The sequence below is a fragment of the Equus caballus genome, chromosome 8 (assembly GCF_041296265.1).
Source record: "Equus caballus isolate H_3958 breed thoroughbred chromosome 8, TB-T2T, whole genome shotgun sequence".
NCBI classification, from domain to species: domain Eukaryota; kingdom Metazoa; phylum Chordata; class Mammalia; order Perissodactyla; family Equidae; genus Equus; species Equus caballus.
In genome coordinates, this window is record NC_091691.1 from 7,403,513 (window position 1) to 7,426,646 (window position 23,134).

Genomic DNA, 23,134 nt, shown 5'->3' on the forward strand with positions numbered 1-23,134 from the left:
CAAGCTCCCCAAACAGTAATCAACCTGGCCACTGCTGGCCGTTCCCCCAGTACCCAGGAGAGAATGCTCACCCACCCTCCTCTGCTCCCCCCGGAGGCATCTCCCCTTTCTTTGCTCCCGCCCCTGCACTTGCTCACGAGTGTGAGGCATCAGGACACTGGGGCAGGTGCACAATCAACGCTTTAATCATTTGGAAGGTGGGCTTTGAGCAGCCCTGCAGAGTCCTCGCCAGCTATTATGCCACAGCCAGCTCTGGGGTCACTGCCCTGACAACAGAGTGGAGAGCTGGGGTCAGCGCCACAGCTCCTGTGCCACAGAAGTCTCCTTGTAGGACCCCGATCCCAGAGCAGATGGTCCTCACAAGGCCAGCGGCCAGTGGACCTCCTCTCTCTGTGCAGAGGAGTCTGAGAGGCTTCATGCCCTTCAGTCTATGAGTGGCCTTCATGGGACACCCGCGGGGCCAGGCTGGGCCAGACCCAGGCAGACAGACCTGCCAGGGAAAGTGCTTGGCTCCCTGCTTCGGGGTGGGCAGTGGCTTAGGACCTTCACAGGGGTGGTGGCTAGGGTCATCCGGGGGTCATTGCTCCAAGTGCACATGAGGTGGCAGCCGGATCAGGCGCATACCTGTTACAGATTGCCCAGGGAGTGTGCAAGGCTGCTGGGGTGGGTGAGCCTGAAGGCTACCAGCTCACCAGCCTCAGCTCAATGGTTTCTCCATCCTTGGGTGTGTATTCAGCAATACCTGCAGAAACAGATCGAGCGGGGGGTTAACAAGGCAGTGTATCCTGACCCCCAACTTCATCTTCTGGTCCCCTATCCTGAGGCCAGAGTCTGTAAGATGTGCTTGGTGCTGGGACACTGGCAGCTGTCCAGAGCCAGTCTGGAGAGTCTGAACTTGGCTCTGACCTCAGGGTCCCTGAGGCCTACAGGTGCATTTTGTAGTGGGGGAGCCCTCAGAAGGGGAGGGGTACGGGACAGCAGGCTGGATAACCAACACGGGCGAAAGGAACCAGAGACCCTCACAACACTTGGTGGGCAGGGTCACTGTCTTCACAGTCCCTCAAGGGGCCATGGGGAAGACAGACTTGATCAGTGTGGTCTGGAGGACAACCAGGACCTCGAGTGAAGTCTCCTGGCAGCCAGCCTTCACCGATTAGGCTCCAGCAGGACACCTGGCTTCCGGCCCCAGCTCTGCGCTCACCAGCAGTGTGACTTTGCACAAGTTATTTAACCTCTGCAAGTGCTGCTGTTCCCATTTCTGAAATGCGGATCATAACGACATCAACAACCAGGCCTTCCTTTTCTCCCATGGGAGTGGGCTTCCTGCTGGACCAGGGGCGGGAGGTAGAGGACACAGCCACCCACACCTGCCTCATGCTAAGTCCATCGGCTTTTCCCCTAGGCTTCATCCTCCAGTCCAGCCTTTGTCAGTGATAGAGACCGGATCTGGGGTCTCCATCTGCCACCCCTTTGTTCAATTTTTCAACTTGTTCAGAAGCCAGGCAGGGAAAGAGAATGCTTTTTACTGGGCTCCCTCAGAAAGTCCCACCTTCTGGAAAGCGCTTGGCCCAACGCCTGGCACATGGTAAGTGCCCAGTGGAAGTTCCAGGTAGTGGAAGTAGGGACACGTGACCTTTAAGAGGTCATCTCTGATGCACAGATGCTTATGACAGCTTGGAGAGTAAGAGTTAAAACTGGAGACACCTTAATGGTCCAGCAGGAGTAGATACCCGCAGTCCACGCATCCCACTCGCCACCCCGTGTGTAGCACCAGCCCCGGGAGTGGGTCCTAATTGGTGATCCCTTCTCTTTAGCCAATGGTGGGCACAGAACCTGGGCCATCTCCTAGCAACAGGGATGGGTCCAGGAATGCACCCGTGTCCCAGTTCCGCCTTTGTTTGCTGAGGGATTCAGAGAAAAGTTTCCTCAGTCATAAAAGGGAGCAGCTCTGGAAAGACACAGAAGGAGGAGGAAGCCAACAAAGAGAGGAGTATGGAGTCACAGGGAAGCAGGGCTGGAGCCCAGGTTACACTAGTCCTGAAGTCCTCACTCCTTCTGGTCGCACAAGCCAATGGATGTCATGTTGTGGAAGCTTGTTTGCATTGTGCTTCTTGTTACTTGCAACCCAAAGCACCCTAGTGGGTGATATATTCTATGTGGCTATTACAGTAGCCACCCCTTTTCTGTGGTTTTGCTTTCCACTGTTTCAGTTACTCACATCAACCATGGTCCAAAAATATTAAATGGAAAATTCCAGAAATAAACAATTCATAAGTTTTAAACTGCCCACTGTTCTGAGTAGCGTGATGAAACCTCATACCATCCCACTCCATCCTTCCTGGGATGTGACTCATCCCTTTGTGCAGTGTGTCCATGCTGTATACACTCCCCACCTGTTAGTCACTTAGGGGCTGTCTCGGTTATCAAATAGACTGTCTTGTTATCACAGTGCTTGTGTTCAAGTCACCCTTATTTTACTTAATAATGACCCCAAAGTGCAAGAGCAATGATCCTGGCAATTTGGATATGCCAAAGAGATGCCATAAAGAGTTTCCTTTAATTGAAAAGGTGAAAGTTCTCGACTTAATAAGGAAAGAAAAAAAAATCATATGTTGAGGTTGCTAAGATCTATGGTAACTTTTATTACAGTATATTGTTATTGTTCTATTTTATTGTTACTTATTGTTGTTAATCTCTTACTGTGCCTAGTTTATAAATTAAACTTTATCATGAGTATGTATGTATGTGTAGGAGAAACCATAGTACATATAGGGTTCAGTACTATCCATGGTTTCAGGCCTCCACTGGGGGTCTTGGAACATATCCCCACAGATAAGGGGGGACTAGCGTACAAAGAAAGGGGGAGATCTACATATACTGACATAGAAAGATGTCTACAATACATTAAAAGTGAAAAAAATAAGTTGCAAAACAGTATATAGAACTATGCTGTCCAATATGCCAGCATTAGCCACATGCACCTACTGAGCACTTGAAACCTTAGTACCAAAAAAACATGCAAAGTATGTCATTGATAATTTTACGCTGATTACATCTTGGAATGATAATATTTTGGATATACTGGGCTAAATAAGATATATTATTCAGGGAGCAAAATGGTGGGGTGAGCTGACCCAGGACTCTCTCCCCTCCAAACCGCTACAAAGGATTGGAAAAGCTGAATTTCAGATAATAAATCGAATGCCAACACGTCAGAGACCTACAGTACCAAGAAGATGGAGGACGGAGACCTTGCAGCAGGCCTCAGAGGAGCTGGAACGGGGTAGGAGAGAACTTCGCTCCCTCCCCTAGAGACCAAGATCGCTTAGCAGGTCCGGGAAGGCGCGGGGGAGGAGCCGTGTGATGGGGGGATCATCCAGGACTCCCACCGCTGGTACAGTGGAAACCCGCTGACGAGGGACAGCTTCGGTGCACGGGGACCCCATAAACCCAGGGCCCTGGGAGACCAGAGAACAGAGCTGATCCGAATCCAGATCGGCGCGCGAGAGAAACTGCCCCTCCCCCCAGCAAAGCCACCGGGCGCTGCCATCTTGCCCGAAGGTGGAGAGCTCAGAACATGCGGCTCTTGACCCCCATCTAGTGGCGACAGGCTGTAACTGCAACCGAATTCTACCACCACGCGGAAAAACCGCTCCTCTACCATCCAGCAATTTATAAAAGCCCCAGACCAGAAGGAAAACAATAAAAACACAGAATTAAGTCCTGAGGACTTGGAATTAGGTAAACTAAGTGAAAATGAGTTCAGAGCAGTTATAATCAAAAAACTCAGTGAGGTAGAGAGAAAGACAGAGAAACAAGCCAACGAGTTCTGGAGTTACTTCACAAAAGAGATTGAAATTATAAAGAAGAATCAAACAGAATTACTAGAGATGAAAAACACAGTGGACCAGATAAAACAGAATACAGATTCTCTGAATGCCCGTGTAGACACCATAGAAGAGCAAATTAACATAATCGAAGATAGACAGGCTGAATGGCTCCAGAAAGAGGAAGAAAGAGAACTAAGAATTTTAAAAAATGAGGAAAATCTCCGAGAGATAGTGGATTCAATGAGGAGAAAGAACTTAAGGATCGTAGGAATTCCCGAGAACGTGGAAAAGGAAAATGGAGCAGAAAGTGTACTTAATGAAATTATAGAAGAGAACTTCCCAAATCTAGGGATTGACGGAGAAATGCGTGTAGAGGAAGCTTTCAGATCTCCTAGATTTGTCAATGTAAAGAGACCTACTGCAAGGCACATAGTAGTACAAATGGCAAAAAAGAAAGACAAAGAAAGAATACTCAGGGCAGCAAGACAGAAGAAAATAACCTACAAAGGAACTCCTATCAGAATCTCAGTGGATTTCTCTACAGAAACCTTACAAGCTAGGAGAGAATGGAGTGACATATTCAAAGATTCAAAAGATAAAAATCTTCAGCCAAGAATACTCTATCCAGCAAGAATATCCTTCAGATACGAGGGAGAAATTAAATCTTTTCCAGACAAACAAAAGTTAAGGGAATTTGTAACTAAAAGTCCTCCACTACAAGAAATCCTCAAGAAGGCTGTCATACCTGAAAAGAGAAAAAAGGGAGAAAGGGGTCACAAACCACAGAGTAGGGAGACAGATGGATGGAACCAGGACAGGATAGCAAATATTCAACTACAGCATTAGGATAAAGGTAAGGAAACTACCAAAGCAAAGACGATCTTATCACTCTAACTACAAATTCATAACACAAGTTGGAATAAGAAATGAAAATAATTATTTAGGAGGGGAAGAGCAAAGGGTCTAAATCAGTCTAGGCCAAGTAAGTAAGAGACCACCAGAGAATAGACTATATTATATACGAGATTCTAAATACAAACTTCAGGGTAGCCACTAAACTAAAAAACAGAACAGAGCCACAAAACATAAATAAGGAAAAATCTAAGAAACCCAGCATAAGAAATTGCAGTATTAAATGTGTAGGCTAAAGCACACAGGAAAAGAAACACAGGAAAACAAGATAATGAGCGACAGATTGACAGCATTAAGTCCACATGCATCAATAATCACTCTCAATGTGAACGGATTGAACTCTCCAATAAAAAGACACAGAGTGGCAAAATGGATTAAAGAACAAGATCCAACAATTTGTTGCCTCCAGGAAACACACCTCAGCCCCAAAGACAAACACAGGTTCAGAGTGAAGGGGTGGAGGACAATACTTAAGCAAATAGCAAGCAAAAAGAGGCAAGTGTTGCAATTCTTATATCAGACAAAGTGGATTTCAAAATAAGACAGGTAAAGAGAGACACAGAGGGACAATATATAATGATCAAAGGGAGACTTCATCAAGAAAAAATAATGCTTATAAATATCTATGCACCCAACATAGGAGCACCAAGATTCATAAAGCAACTATTAACAGACCTAAAGGAAGATATAAAAACAACACAATAATAGTAGGGGACCTCCACACCCCACTCACATCAATGGACAGATCATCCAGACAGAAAATCAACAAGGAAATAGTGGAGCTAAATGAAAAACTAAACTAATTGGACTTAAGAGACATATATAGATCACTTCATCCTAATACAGCAGAATACACATTCTTTTCAAGTGCACATGGAACATTCTCAAGGATAGACCATATTTTGGGAAACAAGGCAAGCCTCTACAAATTAAAAAAAATTGAAATAATAACAAGCATCTTCTCCGATCATAATGCTATAAACCTAGAAATTAATTACAAGAAAAAAGCTGAGAAAGGCACAAAGATGTGGAGACTAAACAACACACTACTGAACAAGCAATGGATCATTGAAGAAATTAAAGAAATCAAAAAATACCCGGAAACAAATGAAAATGATAACATGCCATACCAACTCATATGGGATACAGCAAAAGCTGTATTAAGAGGAAAATTCATTGCAATACAGGCACATCTTAACAAACAAGAAAAATCCCAAATAAGCCATCTTAAACTACACCTAACTGAACTAGAGAAAAAAGAACAAATAAAGCCCAAAGTCAGCAGAAGGAGAGAAATAACAAAAATCAGAACAGAAATAAATACTATCGAAACGAAAAAGGCAGTAGAAAGGATCGATGAAACAAAGAGCTGGTTCTTTGAGAAGATAAATAAAATTGACAAACCCCTAGCCAGACTTACAAAGAAAAAAAGGGAGAAAGCTCAAATAAACAAAATCAGAAATGAAAGAGGAGAAATAACAACAGACTCTGCAGAAATACAACAGATTATAAGAGAATACTACAAAAAACTATATGCCAACAGAATGGATAACCTAGAGGAAATGGATAAATTCTTGGACTCCTACAATCTCCCAAAGCTCACTCAAGAAGAAGCAGATAATTTGAACAGACCAATCACAAAGAAAGAGATTGAAACAGCAATCAAAAATATCCCAAAGAATAAAACCCCAGGACCAGATGGCTTTCCTGGGGAATTGTACCAAACTTTCAGAGAAGATTTAATACCTATCCTTTTCAAGCTATTCGAAAAAATTAGGGAGGATGGAACACTTCCTAACACATTCTATGAGGCCAACATCACGCTGATACCCAAGCCTGACAAGGACACCACAAAAAAAGAGAACTACAGGCCAATATCACTGATGAACATAGATGCAAAAATTCTAAACAAAATTTTGGCAACCAGAATTCAGCAATTCATCAAAAGGATCATACATCATGATCAGGTGGGATTCATACCAGGGACACAGGGATGGTTCAACATCCTCAAATAAATCAACGTGATACACCACATCAACAAACTGAGGAATAAAAACCACATTATCATCTCAATGGATGCAGAGAAAGCATTTGACAAGATCCAACAGCCATTTATGATAAAAACTCTGAACAAAATGGGCATAGAAGGGAACTACCTCAACATAATAAAGGCCATATATGACAAACCCACAGCCAACATCATACTCAATGGGCAAAATCTGAGCACCATCCCCCTGAAAACAGGAATGAGACAAGGATGCCCTCTATCACCACTCTTATTTAACATAGTACTGGAGGTCCTGGCCAGAGCAATCAGGCAAGAAAAAGGAATAAAAGGAATCCAAATAGGGAGGGAAGAAGTGAAACTCTCGCTGTTTGCAGACGACATGATCTTATATATAGAAAACCCCAAAGAATCCATTGGAAAACTCTTAGGAGTAATCAACAACTACAGGAAAGTTGCAGGGTACAAAATCAATTTGTATAAATCAGTAGCATTTCTATGTTCTAATAACGAACTAACAGAAAAAGAACTCAAGAACACAATGCCATTCACAATTGCAACAAAAAGAATAAAATACCTTGGGGTAAATTTAATTAAGGAAGTGAAGGACTTGTATAATGAAAATTACAAGGCCTTTCTGAGAGAATTGGATGATGACATAAGGAGATGGAAAGACATTCAATGTACATGGTTTGGAAGAATAAACATAGTTAAAATGTCCATTCTACCTAAAGCAATCTACAGATTCAATGCCATCACAATCAGAATCCCAATGACATTCTTTACAGAATTAGAACAAAGAATCCTAAAATTCATATGGGGCAACAAAAGACCCAGAATTGCTAAAGTAATCCTGAGAAAAAAGAACAAAACGGGAGGCATCACAATCCCTGACTTCAAAACATACTACAAAGCTACAGTAATCAAAACAGCATGGTACTGGTACAAAAACAGGTGCACAGATCAATGGAACAGAATTGAAAGCCCAGAGATAAAACCACACATCTATGGACAGCCAATCTTCGACAAAGGAGCTGAGGGCATACAATGGAGAAAAGAAAGTCTTTTCAACACATGGTGCTGGGAAAACTGGAAAGCCATATGTAAAAGAATGAAAATTGACCATTCTTTTTCACCATTCATCAAATTAAACTCAAAATGGATCAAAGACCTAAAAGTGAGACCTGAAACGATAAGGCTTCTAGAAGAAAACATAGGCAGTACACTCTTTGACATCAGTATTAAATGGATCTTTACAGACACCATACCTTCTCAGAGAAGGGAAACAATAGAAAGAATAAACAAATGGGACTTCATCAGACTAAAGAGCTTCTTCAAGGCAAATGAAAACAGGATTGAAACAAAAAAACAACCCACTAACTGGGAAAAAATATTTGCAAGTCATATATCTGACAAAGGCTTAATATCTATAATATATAAAGAACTCTCACAACTCAACAACAAAAAATCAAACAACTCAATCAAAAAATGGGCTGGAGACATGAACAGACATTTCTCCAAAGAAGATATATGGATGGCCACTAGGCACATGAAAAGATGCTCATCATCGCTGATCATCAGGGAAATGCAAATCAAAACTACACTAAGATATCACCTTACACCCATTAGAATGACAAAAATATCTAAAACTAATAGTAACAAATGTTGGAGAGGTTGTAGAGAAAAGGAACCCTCATACACTGCTGGTGGGAATGCAAACTGGTGCAGCCACTATGGAAAACAGTATGAAGATTCCTCAAAAAATTAAAAATAGAACTACCATACGATCCAGCCATTCCACTACTGGGTATCTATCCAGCAATCCCCAAAGTCCTATGTACCCCAATGTTCATTGCAGCATTATTTACAATAGCCAAGACATGGAAGCAACCTAAGTGCCCATCAACAGATGAATGGATAAAGAAGATGTGGTATATATATACAATGGAATACTACTCAGCTGTAAAACAGAACAAAATCATTCCATTTGCAATAACATGGATGGACCTTGAGGGAATTATGTTAAGTGAAATAAGCCAGCTAGAGAAGGACAATCTCTGTATGACTCCACTCATATGAGGAATTTAAAAATGTGGACTAAGAGAACAGATTAGTGGCTACCAGGGGAAAGGTGGGGTGTGGGGTGGGCACAAAGGGTGAAGTGGTGCACCTACAACACGAATGACAAACATTAATGTACAACTGAAATTTCACAAGATTATAACCTATCATTAACTCAATTAAAAAAAGATATATTATTCATATTAGTCTCACAACTACCAAATTTAGAATTACACACCTGGCTCACATTTTACTTCTATTGGATGGCATTGCTACAGATTATGGCTCCATTTTTACGAAAAAACAAAGTTACATACTTAAAAAATTATCTGGAAGAAAATATACCACAAATTAAAAGAAGTTATATCTGGGTAGCGAATTATGGGTGATTTTAATTTTCTTCTTCTTTGCCTGATTTCCTAGAGTTGCCACAATAACTTACATAAAATTCTTAAGAGTTCCATTATATAAATTATATGCAACCTGGAGCATCGGTGATTATGTGAAGCTGAGGCCCAGGAGGGTTTTGGGGGAAAGCTGGGCTGAGTTGACGCAGCCTTGCTGCTGGGACAGGGCTGGGGTGGTGGACACAGCTGGAGGTGGCCAGCCACCAGACTCACCCTGCAGCAGACGGGTGTCGGGGGCTCGGAGGAGTTGCCAGAACTCACGTTCCCCGGCTTCTTTCCCCATCACGGAGGTCAGATAGGGGCCTGACAAGGTGGCCTTTGTTCCATACCTACCAAGGGACAGGCAAAGAGGGAGAAAAGGTGACTTTTGATCCCATCAACCCAAGGGCAGAAGTGGAACTAGCCACATCAGGAGAGTCCTGTCCTCACCCTCAGGGTGAGGGCTAGCCAAACCCTTTCCAGGCCACCTGCTATGGGTCTCACCTCCACCCTTCCTCTCCAGCCCCACTGACGCTGCCCACTCAGGGGACATCATCGCCTCTGCATTGACCATGAGCACAGCCTGTAGGAAGGGACACCTGTTACGTTATCAAGTCAGCAGGTGCCCCCTCTCTAGGGGCTGATGTTGTCAGGGCGTGAGAATCAGAACTGCTAGCATCACATAAAAGATGCCAATGCCCAGTGAGAGAGGGTGAAGCCAGCGTCCAGAGAGAGGCAGGAACGTGGGAGACAGAGACAGAGACACCTGGTGGTGGTACTGAGTCTCTGGTGCCAGAAATTTCTGTGGCTCAGTGCCACTCCCTTCTTGTGGAGGGTTGCTCAGTCTTCTGGTTCTACCTACCCTATGCTCCCCGTTACCAGAGGGGGCTGGAGTTAGAGTTCTGGCCTTTGCAACCAAGAGACTCCTTCCTCACACCCCCCTCCCTGAGCTCCTCGCCTCGGGCTTTGTGTTTTTCCAACCGTCTGGACACCACTGCCAAAGGGATCCTCTTAAAACTCCAGGGGTCATGTCCTTCCTCTCTCCAAAAGGCTTGCCAATGGTTTTGGTCTTAGAGAGGGAGTATTTTTATAGTTTTAAGAAACAGAAACCCACCCAGGATGAGCTAGGCAAAGGGAAAGTGTTATTTTAGGGAATATCATGGAGAGGTTCCTTGTCCCCAGTCATTCCCTAACTCTGTGGGGCCACGTGGCTGCTCAGAGCACTTCTCTCTGCACATCTGTATTTTTTTTTTTTTTTGAGGAATATTAGCCCTGAGCTAACTACTGCTAATCCTCCTCTTTTTGCTGAGGAAGACTGGCCTTGAGCTAACATCTGTGCCCATCTTCCTCTGCTTTATATGTGGGATGCCTACCACAGCATGGCTTGCCAAGTGGTGCCATGTCTGCACCCAGGATCCGAACTGGCGAACCCCAGGCCGCCGAGAAGTGGAATGTGCAAACTTAACCACTGCACAACCGGGCCGGCCCCTCTCTCCACATCTGCCTCTCTCTGTTTCTCTCTCTCCTCAGTGTCTCTCTTTCTCTCTGTCTGTCTATTTCTGCAGCCTAGCTGTCTCTGCTGTGCATTCACATGCCTCAGACGTGCCCTTCCTGCCCGGCCTCTGAGCCCAGTGCAGGCCCCACCTCCACTAACAAGAGAATGATTTCTCGGCTTGGTGGCCCTGATGTCTTCTCAGAAATCCTGGAGTTCTGAACAAAAATGTTAAGTTCTATTATTTTCATTTGGATGACAATATCCAAACATGAATGCCAGCAGGTTCTGGGCAACATCGATGTCCACTAGACTGAGGCCTGCAAGGATGCTCAGTGTGTGAGGCCGGCGGGACTGTGTCGGCCCCAAGCAGGACTGCTGGATGTGCTGCGGGCGACCGGGAAGAGAAGCCAGGGGGGCTTAGCAGTGAATGGAGTGTTCGGGCCCGGGGACCAGCCCACAGAGCTGCAGCTGCCCGTACAGACTTGACAGTGGCTCAGATCCAGGGGATGCTGGGAGCATTGGGCTCACGCGGCGCCTGGCAGCACACACCTGCTCCTCAGCAGAGAGTCCTATTTGAATGTTATCAGTTTGATAGTTTTCTTTATAGTATTTCTTTATAGTATTTAATTTGCAAAGTTGTTTAGGATTCATAGCTGTCTAGAGCCAGAAAGAGAAAGGACTTTTCATAGCAAACATGTTAGTACACATTTAAGTCATATTATAACAGAAATAGCAACCTGGGGTCTGGGAGAATTTTTGCCCTTTCAAAGGGTCTTTGCATATCTCTGGCCTGAAATTCGCTGGCCCAGATGACCCCCAAGGCGCCAGCTGTGGGCCCTCTCAAACTGAGACATATCTTTCTAGAAGGGAAGTCTGGGGTCTGGGTGACTTGGTGGAAGGCACTCAACTTCTCTGGGCCAGATTCCCCATTGGTAACAGGAGAATCACACCCATCTTATTTAGGGCCTTGACACGGCCGGGCATAGAGCAGGGCTCCGGACATGCTCATCTTCAGACTTGTCAGGTCTCAGGGTGAGAAGCAGGTTTAAGGAGGTTGCCCAAGCCCCACATTCTACAGAGGGCTCCCCCCCGTGTAAGTCATCACAGGGATGAGCCCAAGACCATTTGATAATAAAAATTGCTGTTCTCAGGAAAGCTAACCTGTATCAAGCAGTGACTACATGCGGGACCCCACACATCTAAAAAGCATGTGCCACTCCTCTGTGCACTAATTCTCAGACCCTGCGCATGGGCCCTGTGAGGAGGGGAGCACACTGGTGTTCTCCTCGAGTTTCGGGTAAATAACTGGTTCTGGGTTCCTAGGTGGAGAGTGGCAGAGCTGGATTCCAGTGTGAGGGGTTGCTTCTAGAATCTCCTCTCCTAATAACCACGCTGGCCCACAGCTGCCTGTTTCCTCTACAGCGTGGGCGACTCAGGAGTGGAGAAGGAGGAAGCAGAGCCTGGGCGGCACCTCTCCCAAGGGAACTCTCTCCTCCATCCTCCGTCCCTCCCATGTCAGGGATGTGGGGTCAGGTAGGGTGAGGGCTGGGAGGTAGGGGGTCTCACGTGAATCCCCAGAGCTCCTGGGCCTTCTTCAGGACATCTTCCAAGGAGGAGCCGGCAGGGACAAAGATGACGTGTCTGTACGGCGGCAAGACACTGGGGACCTTCAATGTGACCCTGATGACATCTGAGCTTTGAGTCTGTGAAGGAATCTCCATAGCTGGTTCCAACACGACTGTGCCAAGGAGAGAGGAAGGGGCCGCTGGCATGAGGGCACGGGGCTGGGTGTTAGTCTTCCATTCTTCCCTCGAAGACACCGTGGCCTATCGGGACCTCCCCCTTCCCCATGGTCCCATCTCAGTCAACACCACCACCACGTGGGCAGCTGAAACCTGGCTGCCGTCCTAGCCTCTACTATCCCTCAGCCCCCAGCTCCCCAGCCATCCCTCACTGGTTTCTCTGCCTCCACTATCCCCCCTCCCACCTTTCTGCCACATAGCATCCCAGAGGGCTCTTTCTAGAACATACATTTGTTCATATCACTCCCTCGTTACCTCTGAGGGTCTCCCCTCCTTTTCATCCTCCTGTCTGCCACTCCAGCTCATTCTCCCAGACCCCCCTCTTTAGTAAGACCTTTCCCCCAAGTTCCACTCTTTTGTACCTCTGTGCCTTTGTTCTTGCTGCCTCCTCTGCTCTGCCTTCCTTCTCCCTTCTCCACTGGTAAATCCCACTCACCAGCTCAAGTCCCTCTCTCAGATGAAGCCCTGAATCAAGCTGCTAATTGGGACTCATTATGATGTCTCCAAGCCAACCAGAATATGTCTCTCCCCATTAATTCATTAATTCATTCAAAGATTTCTGTACTGGGTATCACCCAAGGGGCTGGAGATTCATGGCCTGCCCAGAGCTCTCCATTTGGCATCTCCCTCTCCACATTGTGACCTTTGAGAAGCCGCGACTGCATCTTAGCTGCCAGTGTGTCCCCCACACACCTACAAACCCCTGTTGACTCAGCAACTCAGGACCAAGCAACCTCCCCGCATGAAGACATGCAGACGTCAGTGCACGCTCCTCAGACTGAAAAGAGCTGGGCTTCTGTGAAAGGGCCACCCACCTCTTGGTGCCTGGCAGTCTGGGGAGATGAGATCCACATAGCTTTTGTGGTTCAGGACAGGCAGCAGCGTGGAAATCATGAGAACATTCTGGAAGCCCCTATCCTTCAGAATGGCCAACAGAGCAGCCCCCGCCTTGAGGCACGCTGTGCCCAGCTCCATGTCGCGCATGGGAGAGGTCATCAGGAACTGGCGACAGAGTGAGGAAGAGAGTGACAGAGTGGGGTCAGCCGGTGGGGAGGAGACAAGTTTTCCAGCCCCTGACCAGCCCACCTCCTGCCAACCACGAGGGTGGACCATGGCCCCAAGGTCTCTTTCCCACCTGCAGTGCCAGAGGGCTGCTGTAGACATGCCCAAAGTGCCCCTCTGAGGTCTGGGTCTTCAGGATCTTCCCTATCGCTGTCCTGATAGCCAGGGTGATTCTGTTCCTCAGATTGGGGTTCAGGTTGGAACGCTCCAGACATGCGAAGGCCAAGCCTGCCATGGCCTCTGTGTCTGCAGGGGACAGAGCCAAGTGGGGTCAGCCCAGCCAGGGCCTTGGGACAATGGGCGGCCACAAGAGGGCTTGAAGAAGGGGGGCAATATGGTCAGATCAGCATTTTAGAAAGTTTCCACCAGCTAGGAGGACCAGCTCAGCCCAGTTTGTCCAGAACTTTCTCGGTTTGGGTACTAAAAGCCCATTGTCTCAAGAAACCCCTCAGTCCTTGGGCACACTGGAATGGTTGGTCACCTTACCCCTGTCTACCGCTTGGGGGTTAGAGGCCCAAGATGACTTTCTCCTACACCATTCATTCCCAAACCTGCCTGTACTTTGGAATCACCAGGGGCATTTTATTTATTTTTTTATTTATTTCTTTTTTGAGGAAGATTAGCTCTGAGCTAACATCTGCTGTCAATCCTCCTTTTTTTTTTTTTTTTTTTTTGCTGAGGAAGATTGGTCCTGAGCTAACATCCATGCCCATCTTCCTCTAACCAGGGGCATTTTAAACAGAACATGCCTGGGTCCACTCCCAGATGGTCTGATTTAATAGGTCCAGGGAGCTGCCTGGGCCCTGGGGGTTTTTAAGGCCCCACTACTCTTCCCCCACCCTCAGGTCATTTAATGTGTCTACAGTGGTTTTTCTACAAGCATCCGAGCCAGAACAAGCTCCCTGCTGGCAGGGGATCTGCTGCCTTCCTCTCTCTGGGCATCTACCTCCCCCAACCTATTCCATCCTACCCCCACCCTATTCGTGGCACGTGCACTCACTCACAGAACATAGCCAGGCCTAGAAGAGACCTTGGATCACAATGACAAGAAAGGGCACTGGAGACCCAAGTCCACATGGTGAGGAAGCAGATCCAGAAGCCAGGTCTCAGGCTTACCAGCTCATCTGATGATATGGTCAGAGCCACGCATCTAGAACTTTCTCCATGCCAGGCACTGTGCTAAGTCCTTTACTTATATGGCATCCTTTCTCGAGATGCTGCTGGGAATTTATTTTACAGGAGAAACTGAACCAGCAAAGGCTATCTGACTTGCCCGGAGTGTCCTACAATGAGGGTGCAATGGAGCTGGGCTTGGGACCCCAGTCCAGCCTTGGCTCACAGCCACTGCACAACACACGAGTTGTCGCCATTTCACTCCTAAGGGACTTGCTAAGAAGGGGTCCCAAAGAAAGGTGAGCCTGGGGCCAGGGGTGGAGGCCTTCCTTTGGGGCTTGGGGCTGGAGGAGTGCCAGCCTGGCCTGGGCAGGGCCTGGCCCACTCACCTACAGAGAGGGTGCCCTGGTAGAAATGCTGGTCATGTTCCACGGCATATAGGAGCTTTTTCACCACGCTGTCATGGACCCGCTTCTGGTGGACGCACAGGGCCAGGATGCTCAAGCCATACTGGTAGTAGCTGACATAGGGATAGTCCTTGTGATTGTGGCCTGGAAGGGAGAAAACCACAGGGCAGGGGCTTTACACTGGGCCTGAAGGGTTGCCCCTCTGCCCCCTCCCAGCAACCAGCCCCGCCAGCGCACAGGACCCCGCTGCCTGCACTTCCTGACGCCTTCCTTTGGGTTGTGGGATCATTCACTCCTTCATCCTCTCCACCCATGCTTGCTGAGGGCCCACCATGTGTCAGGTGCTGTGCTTGGAGGTAGGAATAGTGATGAGAGGCCAGACACAGTGCAGCCAGTGGCTCTGACAATAACACAACCCATGCTCACAAGCTCATGAGTAGAAATGAAATACGGATCAAGGTCCGGGGGGCCACGCAACAGAGGTCTTTGAGTAGTTGTAGAGTCATGGCAGGATTCTCTAAGGAAGTGATGCTGGGGAGGTGAGGCAGGGGAGAGCTCAAGATGGAGCAGGAGTGAGCTAGAAGGGGAGGAAAACCTTCCAGATAGATACAAAGACCCCAGTTTGTGAGCTGAGAGAAGGCCAGTGTGGTTGGAGCCCACAGAGGGACAGGTGAGTGGGTGAGCTGAGCCTGGAGAGGAGACAAGGGCAGTAGGCTGGGCCTGAAGGCTGTGAACACGGTGGTGAGCAGCTCCTGCAGGGTATAAGTCATGTTGACAAGACCAACTTTATTTTTAAAATGCTTGTTCTAGCTGTTGAGCACTGGGTCCAGTCAGGAAGCAGGAAAGTTAGCAGAGAGAGGCTGAGGAGTGAGTGTCAAGGAGGCTGTGAAGTTGTCCCAGTGGTAGATAGTTAGGTCAATCTTGGTGGCTGAGCGGCAGGACTTGCTGATGGAGTGCATGCAGGGTGCAGGAAAGGCTTGATCAAGGATGGCTGCTGGGACAGGCCCAAGCCTTTAGGTGGATAGTAAGACAGGCAGAACAGAGGGCAGGAAAGAGGCCTGGGAAGAAAACCCAAAGTTCTAACATAGATGCTTCACCAGAGACTGTTGTCTGATCCACTCTTCCAGCAGCTCCCTCCCTCCAGCACACCCTGTCCTCTCACCAATGGCCTTCTTCTCGTCCTCCAGGAACCGCTTCAGCTGTGAGACCAGCCTGTCCCCTTTGTGGCCCCTGGCAAACTCGCAGTTGGCCCTGAGAGCGAGCATGTAGAGGGCCAGCTGGCCCATGGGGGGCTTGGTTTTGCAGTCATCGCTGCTGGTACACCTAGGATAAGACCAATTAACAGCACTTCCATAAGAAAGTGCCACCCCAGTAAGCCTGGCTTGGGGCACCCCTAAACAACATCACAAAGTGGAAAAAGTGTGAAACGTTGGAAACTGTAAAACCACCAAAAGCAGATATAGTCAGCTGTGTAAGTTGTGAGGTACACACCACACATGTTTTCTAAAGATGAAAAATTAGACTCAGGGACAAACTCTGAGGGATCTCGCATCCAAATGACCTGTGCCTTCCCCTCTTCACCCATGCATTCTCTCCTTTCTTTCCTTTCCCTGCCCTGCATCCGTTCTCAAGAGGGAGTCCAAGCAGGAGATGCTCCATGGCTGCTCCTGATCCTTCACCTTTCATTCAAACTTCCATGCTGGACCTCAGAACAAGCGTCCCTTTAATGCCCCCTGGAAAGGGAGCACAGAGTCACATGCTGCCTGTGGGCTCAGTATGGAAGAGTATCGGTCATGGATTAGTGATGTCTGCCTCAGGCACGGGAGAGAAGCAAAGATATTCAGATGCTGCCTCTGGGCTCAGTGTGGAAGAGTACAAGTCATAGATTAGTGATGTCTGCCTCGGGTACAGGAGGGTGCAGTAGCAGCACAAGAGCCTCGTCCTGGCATCTCCAACCTAGTCAAACCAACCCCATTCTACGGATGAAGAAAGGCCTAGAAGAGCTAAAACTTGCCTAAGATCTCCCAACAAAGCAGTAAAGGCCCAAACCAGAATGCAGGTCTCTTGTCTCTTAGGATGTGGAGCAAGACATGGGGAAAGGAGAAGAGAGAGAGCAGCAATACCCCAGGATGTTCTGCTGGTACTTGAGCTTGAGGCTGTGAAGGTAGAAGGCCTCCATGTCCCCAGCCTGCACACTGGAGAGGCGCAGGCCCACATAGATACTGGGGTTCAGTTGCTCCTGGGAAATCTGATTCATCCAAGGCAAGAGGTGCTGGCCCATCCTCTCTACCAGCTGGCTGTCCACATGCGGTATTTCTTAGGAAAGAGAACAGGCCAAGTGAGGTCGCAGGGCCAGGCTACCAGCAAGGAACTGATTTTACCTTCCCAGGGCATTCTCTAGGGAATAAACATCCCCAACTCACCTCCACCCAGCTCACACCCCACTAGTATGGGGAAACCTGGCTGTCATCCCTGCCTGGTGCCAGGCAACCACTCTGACATCAGGAGTGAGAGAGAGACTGGAGGCCAAGCCTGATGGTGTCTCCCGGGCACCACACCATTCTCACTTGGGCCTCCCGCCAGCCCTCTGATGTAGATACTGTCATCACTGCTTCGCACAAAAGAGGAAACAGAAGTTCAAACTTGTGTCATATCTTCCATGAGGCTGCAGAGCCAAGGATGGACCTGCCTACAAAGCCCCTGCTCTTTGGAGCTCTGCTGACTGCATGTTCTACCTGTTTACAAAAACTTCAACCCACATGCAGAACATGTTCCACATCCAATTTTAAAACACTACTTGTGGCCGGCCCCGTGGCATAGTGGTTAAGTTCAGTGCGTTCTACTTTGGCAGCCTGGGTTCGTGGGTTTGGATCCTGAGCACGGACCTACACTACTTGATAGCCATGCTGTGGCGGTGACCCACATGTAAAGTAGAGGAGGATTGGCAACATGTGTTAGCTCAGGGTGAATCTTCCTCAGCAAATAAAATAAAATAAAATAAAATAAAATAAAACACTATAGACTGCCCACAGGCTAACTGGGGCTGCCTGGTGTACTTCCTCTGGGCAGATCTCAAAATGACACTTTTCTGGCCACCTCTGTTTAGGCAAAGAGGACCTGGGTGGTGAGGCAAATTGTTAGAAAGCCACCATCATTTGCAACCATTTACCTGTGTGCTTTGGGATTCACCAGATCTTCTGTAACCAAAATGCAGAAAAACCTGGGAAGCAGAAGCCTCGGGGATATTTCCCAGCTCCAGCTGACTGGCGCCTTCCTCCCTTAGGGAAGGAGCGCGAGCTGAGGGGGTGGCCTTGGAGGTACTTCAGACTTTTCCCTGTTTACTGCCTCCCACTTGCTGCAGGGCTCCACCTGCCTCCGCTGTGCCATGTCCCTGGATGCTGGGCCAGCCGCCCCTTTCAGGGGACCCAGCAAAAAAAAGCTGCATGCAGAGCATTTCACCAACCTCCTGGGCCTCCAGCATGAGGACCAAGGTTCCTCTCACACGGCCCCCTCTCTCCCAGTTTAGATCCCACCATCTTATGCCTGTTTTCCCCAAAGTCACAGATGTCTGTTGTTATGACAGATGGGGGGGAGGGGGTCAGTTGCTTTTCTTTCCCTTTCTCCCAATGCTTTTCTGCGTCTTGGCCTCCATTTCTTTCTTTCCTTTTTTTTGAGGAAGATTAGCCCTGAGCTAACATCTGCTGCCAATCCTACTCTTTCTTTTGCTGAGGAAGACTGGCCCTGAGTGAACATTCGTGCCCATCTTCCTCTACTTTATACGTGGAACGCCTGCCACAGCATGGCTTGCCAAGCGGCGCCATGTCCACACCCGGGATCCAAACCAGCAAAGCCTGGGCTGCTGAAGCGGAATGTGCGCACTTAACCACTGCACCACCGGGCCGGGCCCACGGCTTCCATTTCTATAGTGATTTCTTTCTCTCTCTCTGGATCTGTCTCAGTCTCTACATCTCTCAGCCTGTCTCTCTGGACATCTGTCCTTCCAAACCTCTCTTCCCCTCTCCCTTTTGTTCAAAGGGATGATGGAGCCCTGCCCCTACCTGGGCTCTGACCTCCAGCCGGTGAGTCAGCCCTGGCTTTTGAAGTGATAAGAGGAGCTGGAGCCGTGAAGAGAGGCTGATAGCCACAGTTCAGGCTCCTTAGAAGGAAGAAGCCAGGCAGATTCACTCAGGGTAATGAAAGTGGCCCTGGGGGAGCTTCCTCCCCACCGGGGCCCTGCAAACAGGACTGCCCAGCTCTGCCAACTGAGGACGGACTGGCACTGACCTTCGGAAGCCCAGGAGCCCACCCTGCACTAGCGCGCATGGGGCATCTCTGTCAGTTTCACAGCCACCGAGAGCTGTAAGCTAGCAGAGCAGGTGCCATGGGACCCCTGTACCACACCAAGGAGGAAGCCAGGGGAGCATTTTTAGCCCATTTTACAGGTGAGGGAATGAGGATGGGAGGAACAAAGTGGCTCAGCAGCAGCAGACTGCACCCCAAAGCCAGTCCAGGGCTCTTATGGGGTCAGGCCTCTGGGCCAAGTGTTGAAAGTTTCATGCCGAGTGAGGGTAAAGACCGGACCCTAGGTCTCCCCCGGGGATTATCTGGACAGGAACCAAGGGCCCAGGGCTGAGGGGTCTGGTTGCACTTGTGGAACACAGGCTGGAGGCTTCTGGTGCTCAGGGAAGACCCTGGCCTGGAGCTCCGAGAAATGAATCTGGCAAAGCCTTGGAAAGCTGGAGACCCTTGGACAGGTCACCCGGGCCCTCCGACCTTTGACTTCTTCATGTGTCACCTGGACATGACTGCACCTGCCTCTTGGTTTCTCCAAGGATCATGAGATACCCTGGTGGAGAAAGCAGAGCCTAACGCTGTGGGCAGTGTTTGAGGGTTTGAAGAGAGAAGGAGAGATGTGGGCGGCCCCGGGAGCCTTCCCTTCCTGCCTTTTGCTTTCTGCCTGGCTCCACTGCACAAGTATCCCCAAGCCTGTGGGCTCAGACTCACAGACAGGTCCCAAGAGGCCGCTGGGACACAGAGCCAGGCATCCAGTCCCCTGTGCTTGGAATACACACAGTGCAAATGCCTTGCCAGGACACCCCCGTCCCTCTCGGACTCCTCTCCCACCAGGGTCTCTGCACACTCACCTCCCTCTGCCTGGCATGCCTGTCCCCCACTCCTTTCCTTGTCAGCTGCTTTTCTTCCTTCAGGGCTCAGTTCCCGTGTTGCCCCCTGGTCCTTGGAAATCCTTCCCCACCTCTCTCCCTCTGCGCCTGGCTGGCTTCCTTGGCACTCACCACAGCCCCCAAACACAGCCCTGACATGTCTTTGACTTCTGTGGTCTGTCCCCTTCGCTAGAATGAAAGCTCTAGGAGGGCAGGGACTGGACCTGTCTTGCTCTTTGTTCTTTCCCCAAAGCCTAACCCAGTGCCTGGCACCGAGAAGGCTCAGTTGATGTATGTTGAAGGAATAAATGTACAAATGACTGAATTAACGGAGGCAATCGTGTCCTGTGGGGAGTCAGATATATACTTAATACAGTGCACTAAATGCTGAAGTCCAGCTACACCCAAACTGCTGTGGGAGCTCAGAAGGGCAGATAAGTCATACCTTTCCCCCCCACCGTCTGAGCCTCAGTTTCCCCAGCTATATAAGAGGGGCTTGGACAAGATGGCTCTCCCTCCTAAGGACCCAGGAGGAAAGAGGTACGGGGTAGATCAGATTACTCACCGCAGACGTCAGCGAGAGCCCCCAGGCTCCCCAGCAGGAAGAGGAGGGCCCCAAGTGACCCCATGGCAGGAGCAGGTGGCTGAGCAGCAGGCAGGAAGCAGGACCGACTCCTGGGGCTGGCGTTGCAGAGACTCTCCTGACCACAGCCGGTCACTACTCTGAAAGAGGCAGCTTCCTGTCACTGATTAATCTCTCCATGCCTGCCTGGCACGCTGCTAAGTCAGCAGAGAGAAAGGGGAAAAGGTCTGGAGCTGCAGGGAGAGGAAGTTCAAAGAACAGAGGAAGGAAGGGGCTGGCAGCCTTCCTGGAGGTAGGGGGTGAGGGGAGGGGAGGGCGAGTAGGGACGGTGTGAGACGTCTGAGGCCAGCCACTTTCGTCCCCGCTGCCTGAAGAGCCCTGGACCAGCGCAGAAGGCCGGACATCTGATCTGCCCAAGTCTGTCTGCCTGAGACTGTGTGGTCTCCACCTAGCTGTTCCAGCGGTGGACAGGCAGGGCTGGGGTGCCTACCTGATGCTTCTCACAGAAGGAGCCCCTCAAAGTGCCTGGCCTGGGACGGGAGTAGAACAGGGAGCTGTGGTGGTCACATGAGCGAGACTGGGGAGTCAGCTGTTCTCTGCTTACCCGCCCAGAGGGGCGGGGCAGCAGGACCTGGACCAGACAGGCCAGTTTTCTCAATCATCTGGAAAGCTCAGGGCCTCCCGGAGACAAAACAAAACAAGGACCAGGATTTAATCATTTAAGATGTAAAGCCATGGGTAGCAGGGCTACTTGTCAGGACTAGGGAAGTAACCTAAAAAATCTCTGCACAGAGAGCAAAGGGCTCCTCATCCGCCCAGCCCCACAGGGGAATCAAGGTATAAGACTTAACTGTGCGGTGGTGCTGTGTGACCTTGGCCCGGTTGCTTAACCTCTCAGAGTTTGAAATCGTTTCTCCTGTGTGAGATGAGAGGAGTGGACAAGATCCTTCTAACTAAGCTGCTTTCCGGCTCAATTTGTAAAGACATTATGACCTTAAAACACCTCTAATCACTTCCAAATAAGATTTTTATTGCAATCATTTTATGGCAAATTGCCAAGGTTCATGCTTTCAAGATAATCTGGTTTTGCGCCTGACTTATCACAAGTCAAGCTCTTGACATAGATAAATAAAGAGATGTGCATCCGTTTACGGAATTTAAAATTAGACTGTCCAGTGCAGGGAGGCTAGGCATGGCCCATCAGGGAGGGGTTCGGGGGAAGGAAGGAGGCCAGCTGGAGGCCCAGCTTCTGCAGATCCTTGGGCTGGGACCTCCAGGGGAGATTCAGCAATCTACGTGCAATGGAGCCGCCTTGGTTGGGCACAGGACTGCCCCAGCCCCCTAACCCTCTGCCCTTGGCGGGTGGTGGTGATTCTGGTTCCTGCCACCTTCAGGAGGGCAGCATGGAGGAGGTGCCCTGGTGGAGGGGCTCTCCATAGCCCCACCTCTGGCGAGAAGCCGCTTCCTTTGGGATAGTTACCTCTGATCTCTGAGGACACGAAGGTACCGCAGGGAAGGAAACAGACAGCCCCCCTGCCTGCAGGCTTGGACTCACCCCTGAGCAGGGAGGATGTGCATTTCCCAAAGCTATCAGCAATAGACTGACTGATTGGGGGTGGGGCTGGGCTGTTTTAGAAACTCAGTTAGGGAAAGTAAAAAAGAAAGATGACTAAATCTTCTGGTTTGGGATTTCCCTTTGGAGGACTTTAGCTGAGAAAGTAAAAATTAGATTGGAATGAGCAAGTAAAAGTCTGCCTGTCCATGCATCGGGACAGGTGAGGATAAAGCCAACTGTGTTGTTAACGTTACTGCCCAATGGGCGTCATCTGCCCACCGTGAGACATGCCAGGGGCAGGCCCAGTAGCGCAGTGTTTAAGTGCGCACGTTCTGCTTCTTGGCGGCCCGGGGTTGCCAGTTCGGATCCAGGGTGCGGACATGGCACTGCTTGGCACGCCATGCTGTAGTAGGCATCCCACGTATAAAGTAGAGGAATATGGGCATGGATGTTAGCTCGGGGCCAGTCTTCCTCAGCAAAAAGAAGAGGATTGGCAGTAGTTAGCTCAGGGCTAATCTTCCTCAAAAAAAAAAAAAAAAAAAAGACATGCCAATAGTCAGGAGGAAAGGTGGTAAGAGAGACAGGACTTTGTTACAGCTTGTTAGCAAGGGGGAAAATGGCCGACTAATGTCCGAATGAACCATCTTACAGAACAAAGACCACAGGCGAGTTGTATAGGGGGCTGGTCTCCAGGTCAGAGAGGCAGCTGGTCTACGGGTGGGGCAGACATTTGGTCTTAGTTCCCGGGTGGGGCAGACATT

General features: G+C 49.1%; 1 protein-coding gene across 4 annotated transcripts; it reads right to left on the reverse strand.

The window, feature by feature from the left end:
• Nucleotides 1–162: 162 nt before the first annotated feature.
• Nucleotides 163–21,437, reverse strand: TCN2 (transcobalamin 2). Of its 4 annotated transcripts, none has more exons than XM_001494787.5 (10): nucleotides 21,309–21,437; nucleotides 20,801–20,958; nucleotides 17,197–17,389; nucleotides 16,236–16,396; nucleotides 15,056–15,217; nucleotides 13,627–13,799; nucleotides 13,307–13,493; nucleotides 12,256–12,427; nucleotides 9,429–9,544; nucleotides 163–742 (listed from the first exon to the last, which is right to left on the reverse strand). In XM_001494787.5, the coding sequence occupies exons 2-10, from the start codon at nucleotides 20,862–20,864 to the stop codon at nucleotides 681–683; spliced, it is 1,290 nt and encodes a 429-aa protein (XP_001494837.1). In that variant the 5' UTR covers nucleotides 20,865–20,958; nucleotides 21,309–21,437; the 3' UTR covers nucleotides 163–680. The 4 variants fall into 4 exon arrangements, with proteins under 4 accessions (XP_001494837.1, XP_014597534.1, XP_070132316.1 ...); XM_014742048.3 differs by having other exon boundaries at nucleotides 12,256–12,454; XM_070276215.1 differs by having other exon boundaries at nucleotides 20,801–21,051; nucleotides 21,309–21,416.
• Nucleotides 21,438–23,134: the final 1,697 nt, after the last annotated feature.

What these genes read in the sequence shown, in the direction of transcription:
- TCN2 (XM_014742048.3), bottom strand. Translation starts at nt 20,864, where the DNA reads ATGGGGTCACTTGGGGCCCTCCTCTTCCTGCTGGGGAGCCTGGGGGCT. An exon ending in GGCTCTCGCTGACGTCTGCG is followed by an intron (nt 17,390 to 20,800) that starts GTGAGTAATCTG and finishes CTCTTTCCTAAG; the next exon opens with AAATACCGCATGTGGACAGC. An exon ending in GCAGCCCTCTGGCACTGCAG is followed by an intron (nt 13,494 to 13,626) that starts GTGGGAAAGAGA and finishes CTCTGTCGCCAG; the next exon opens with TTCCTGATGACCTCTCCCAT.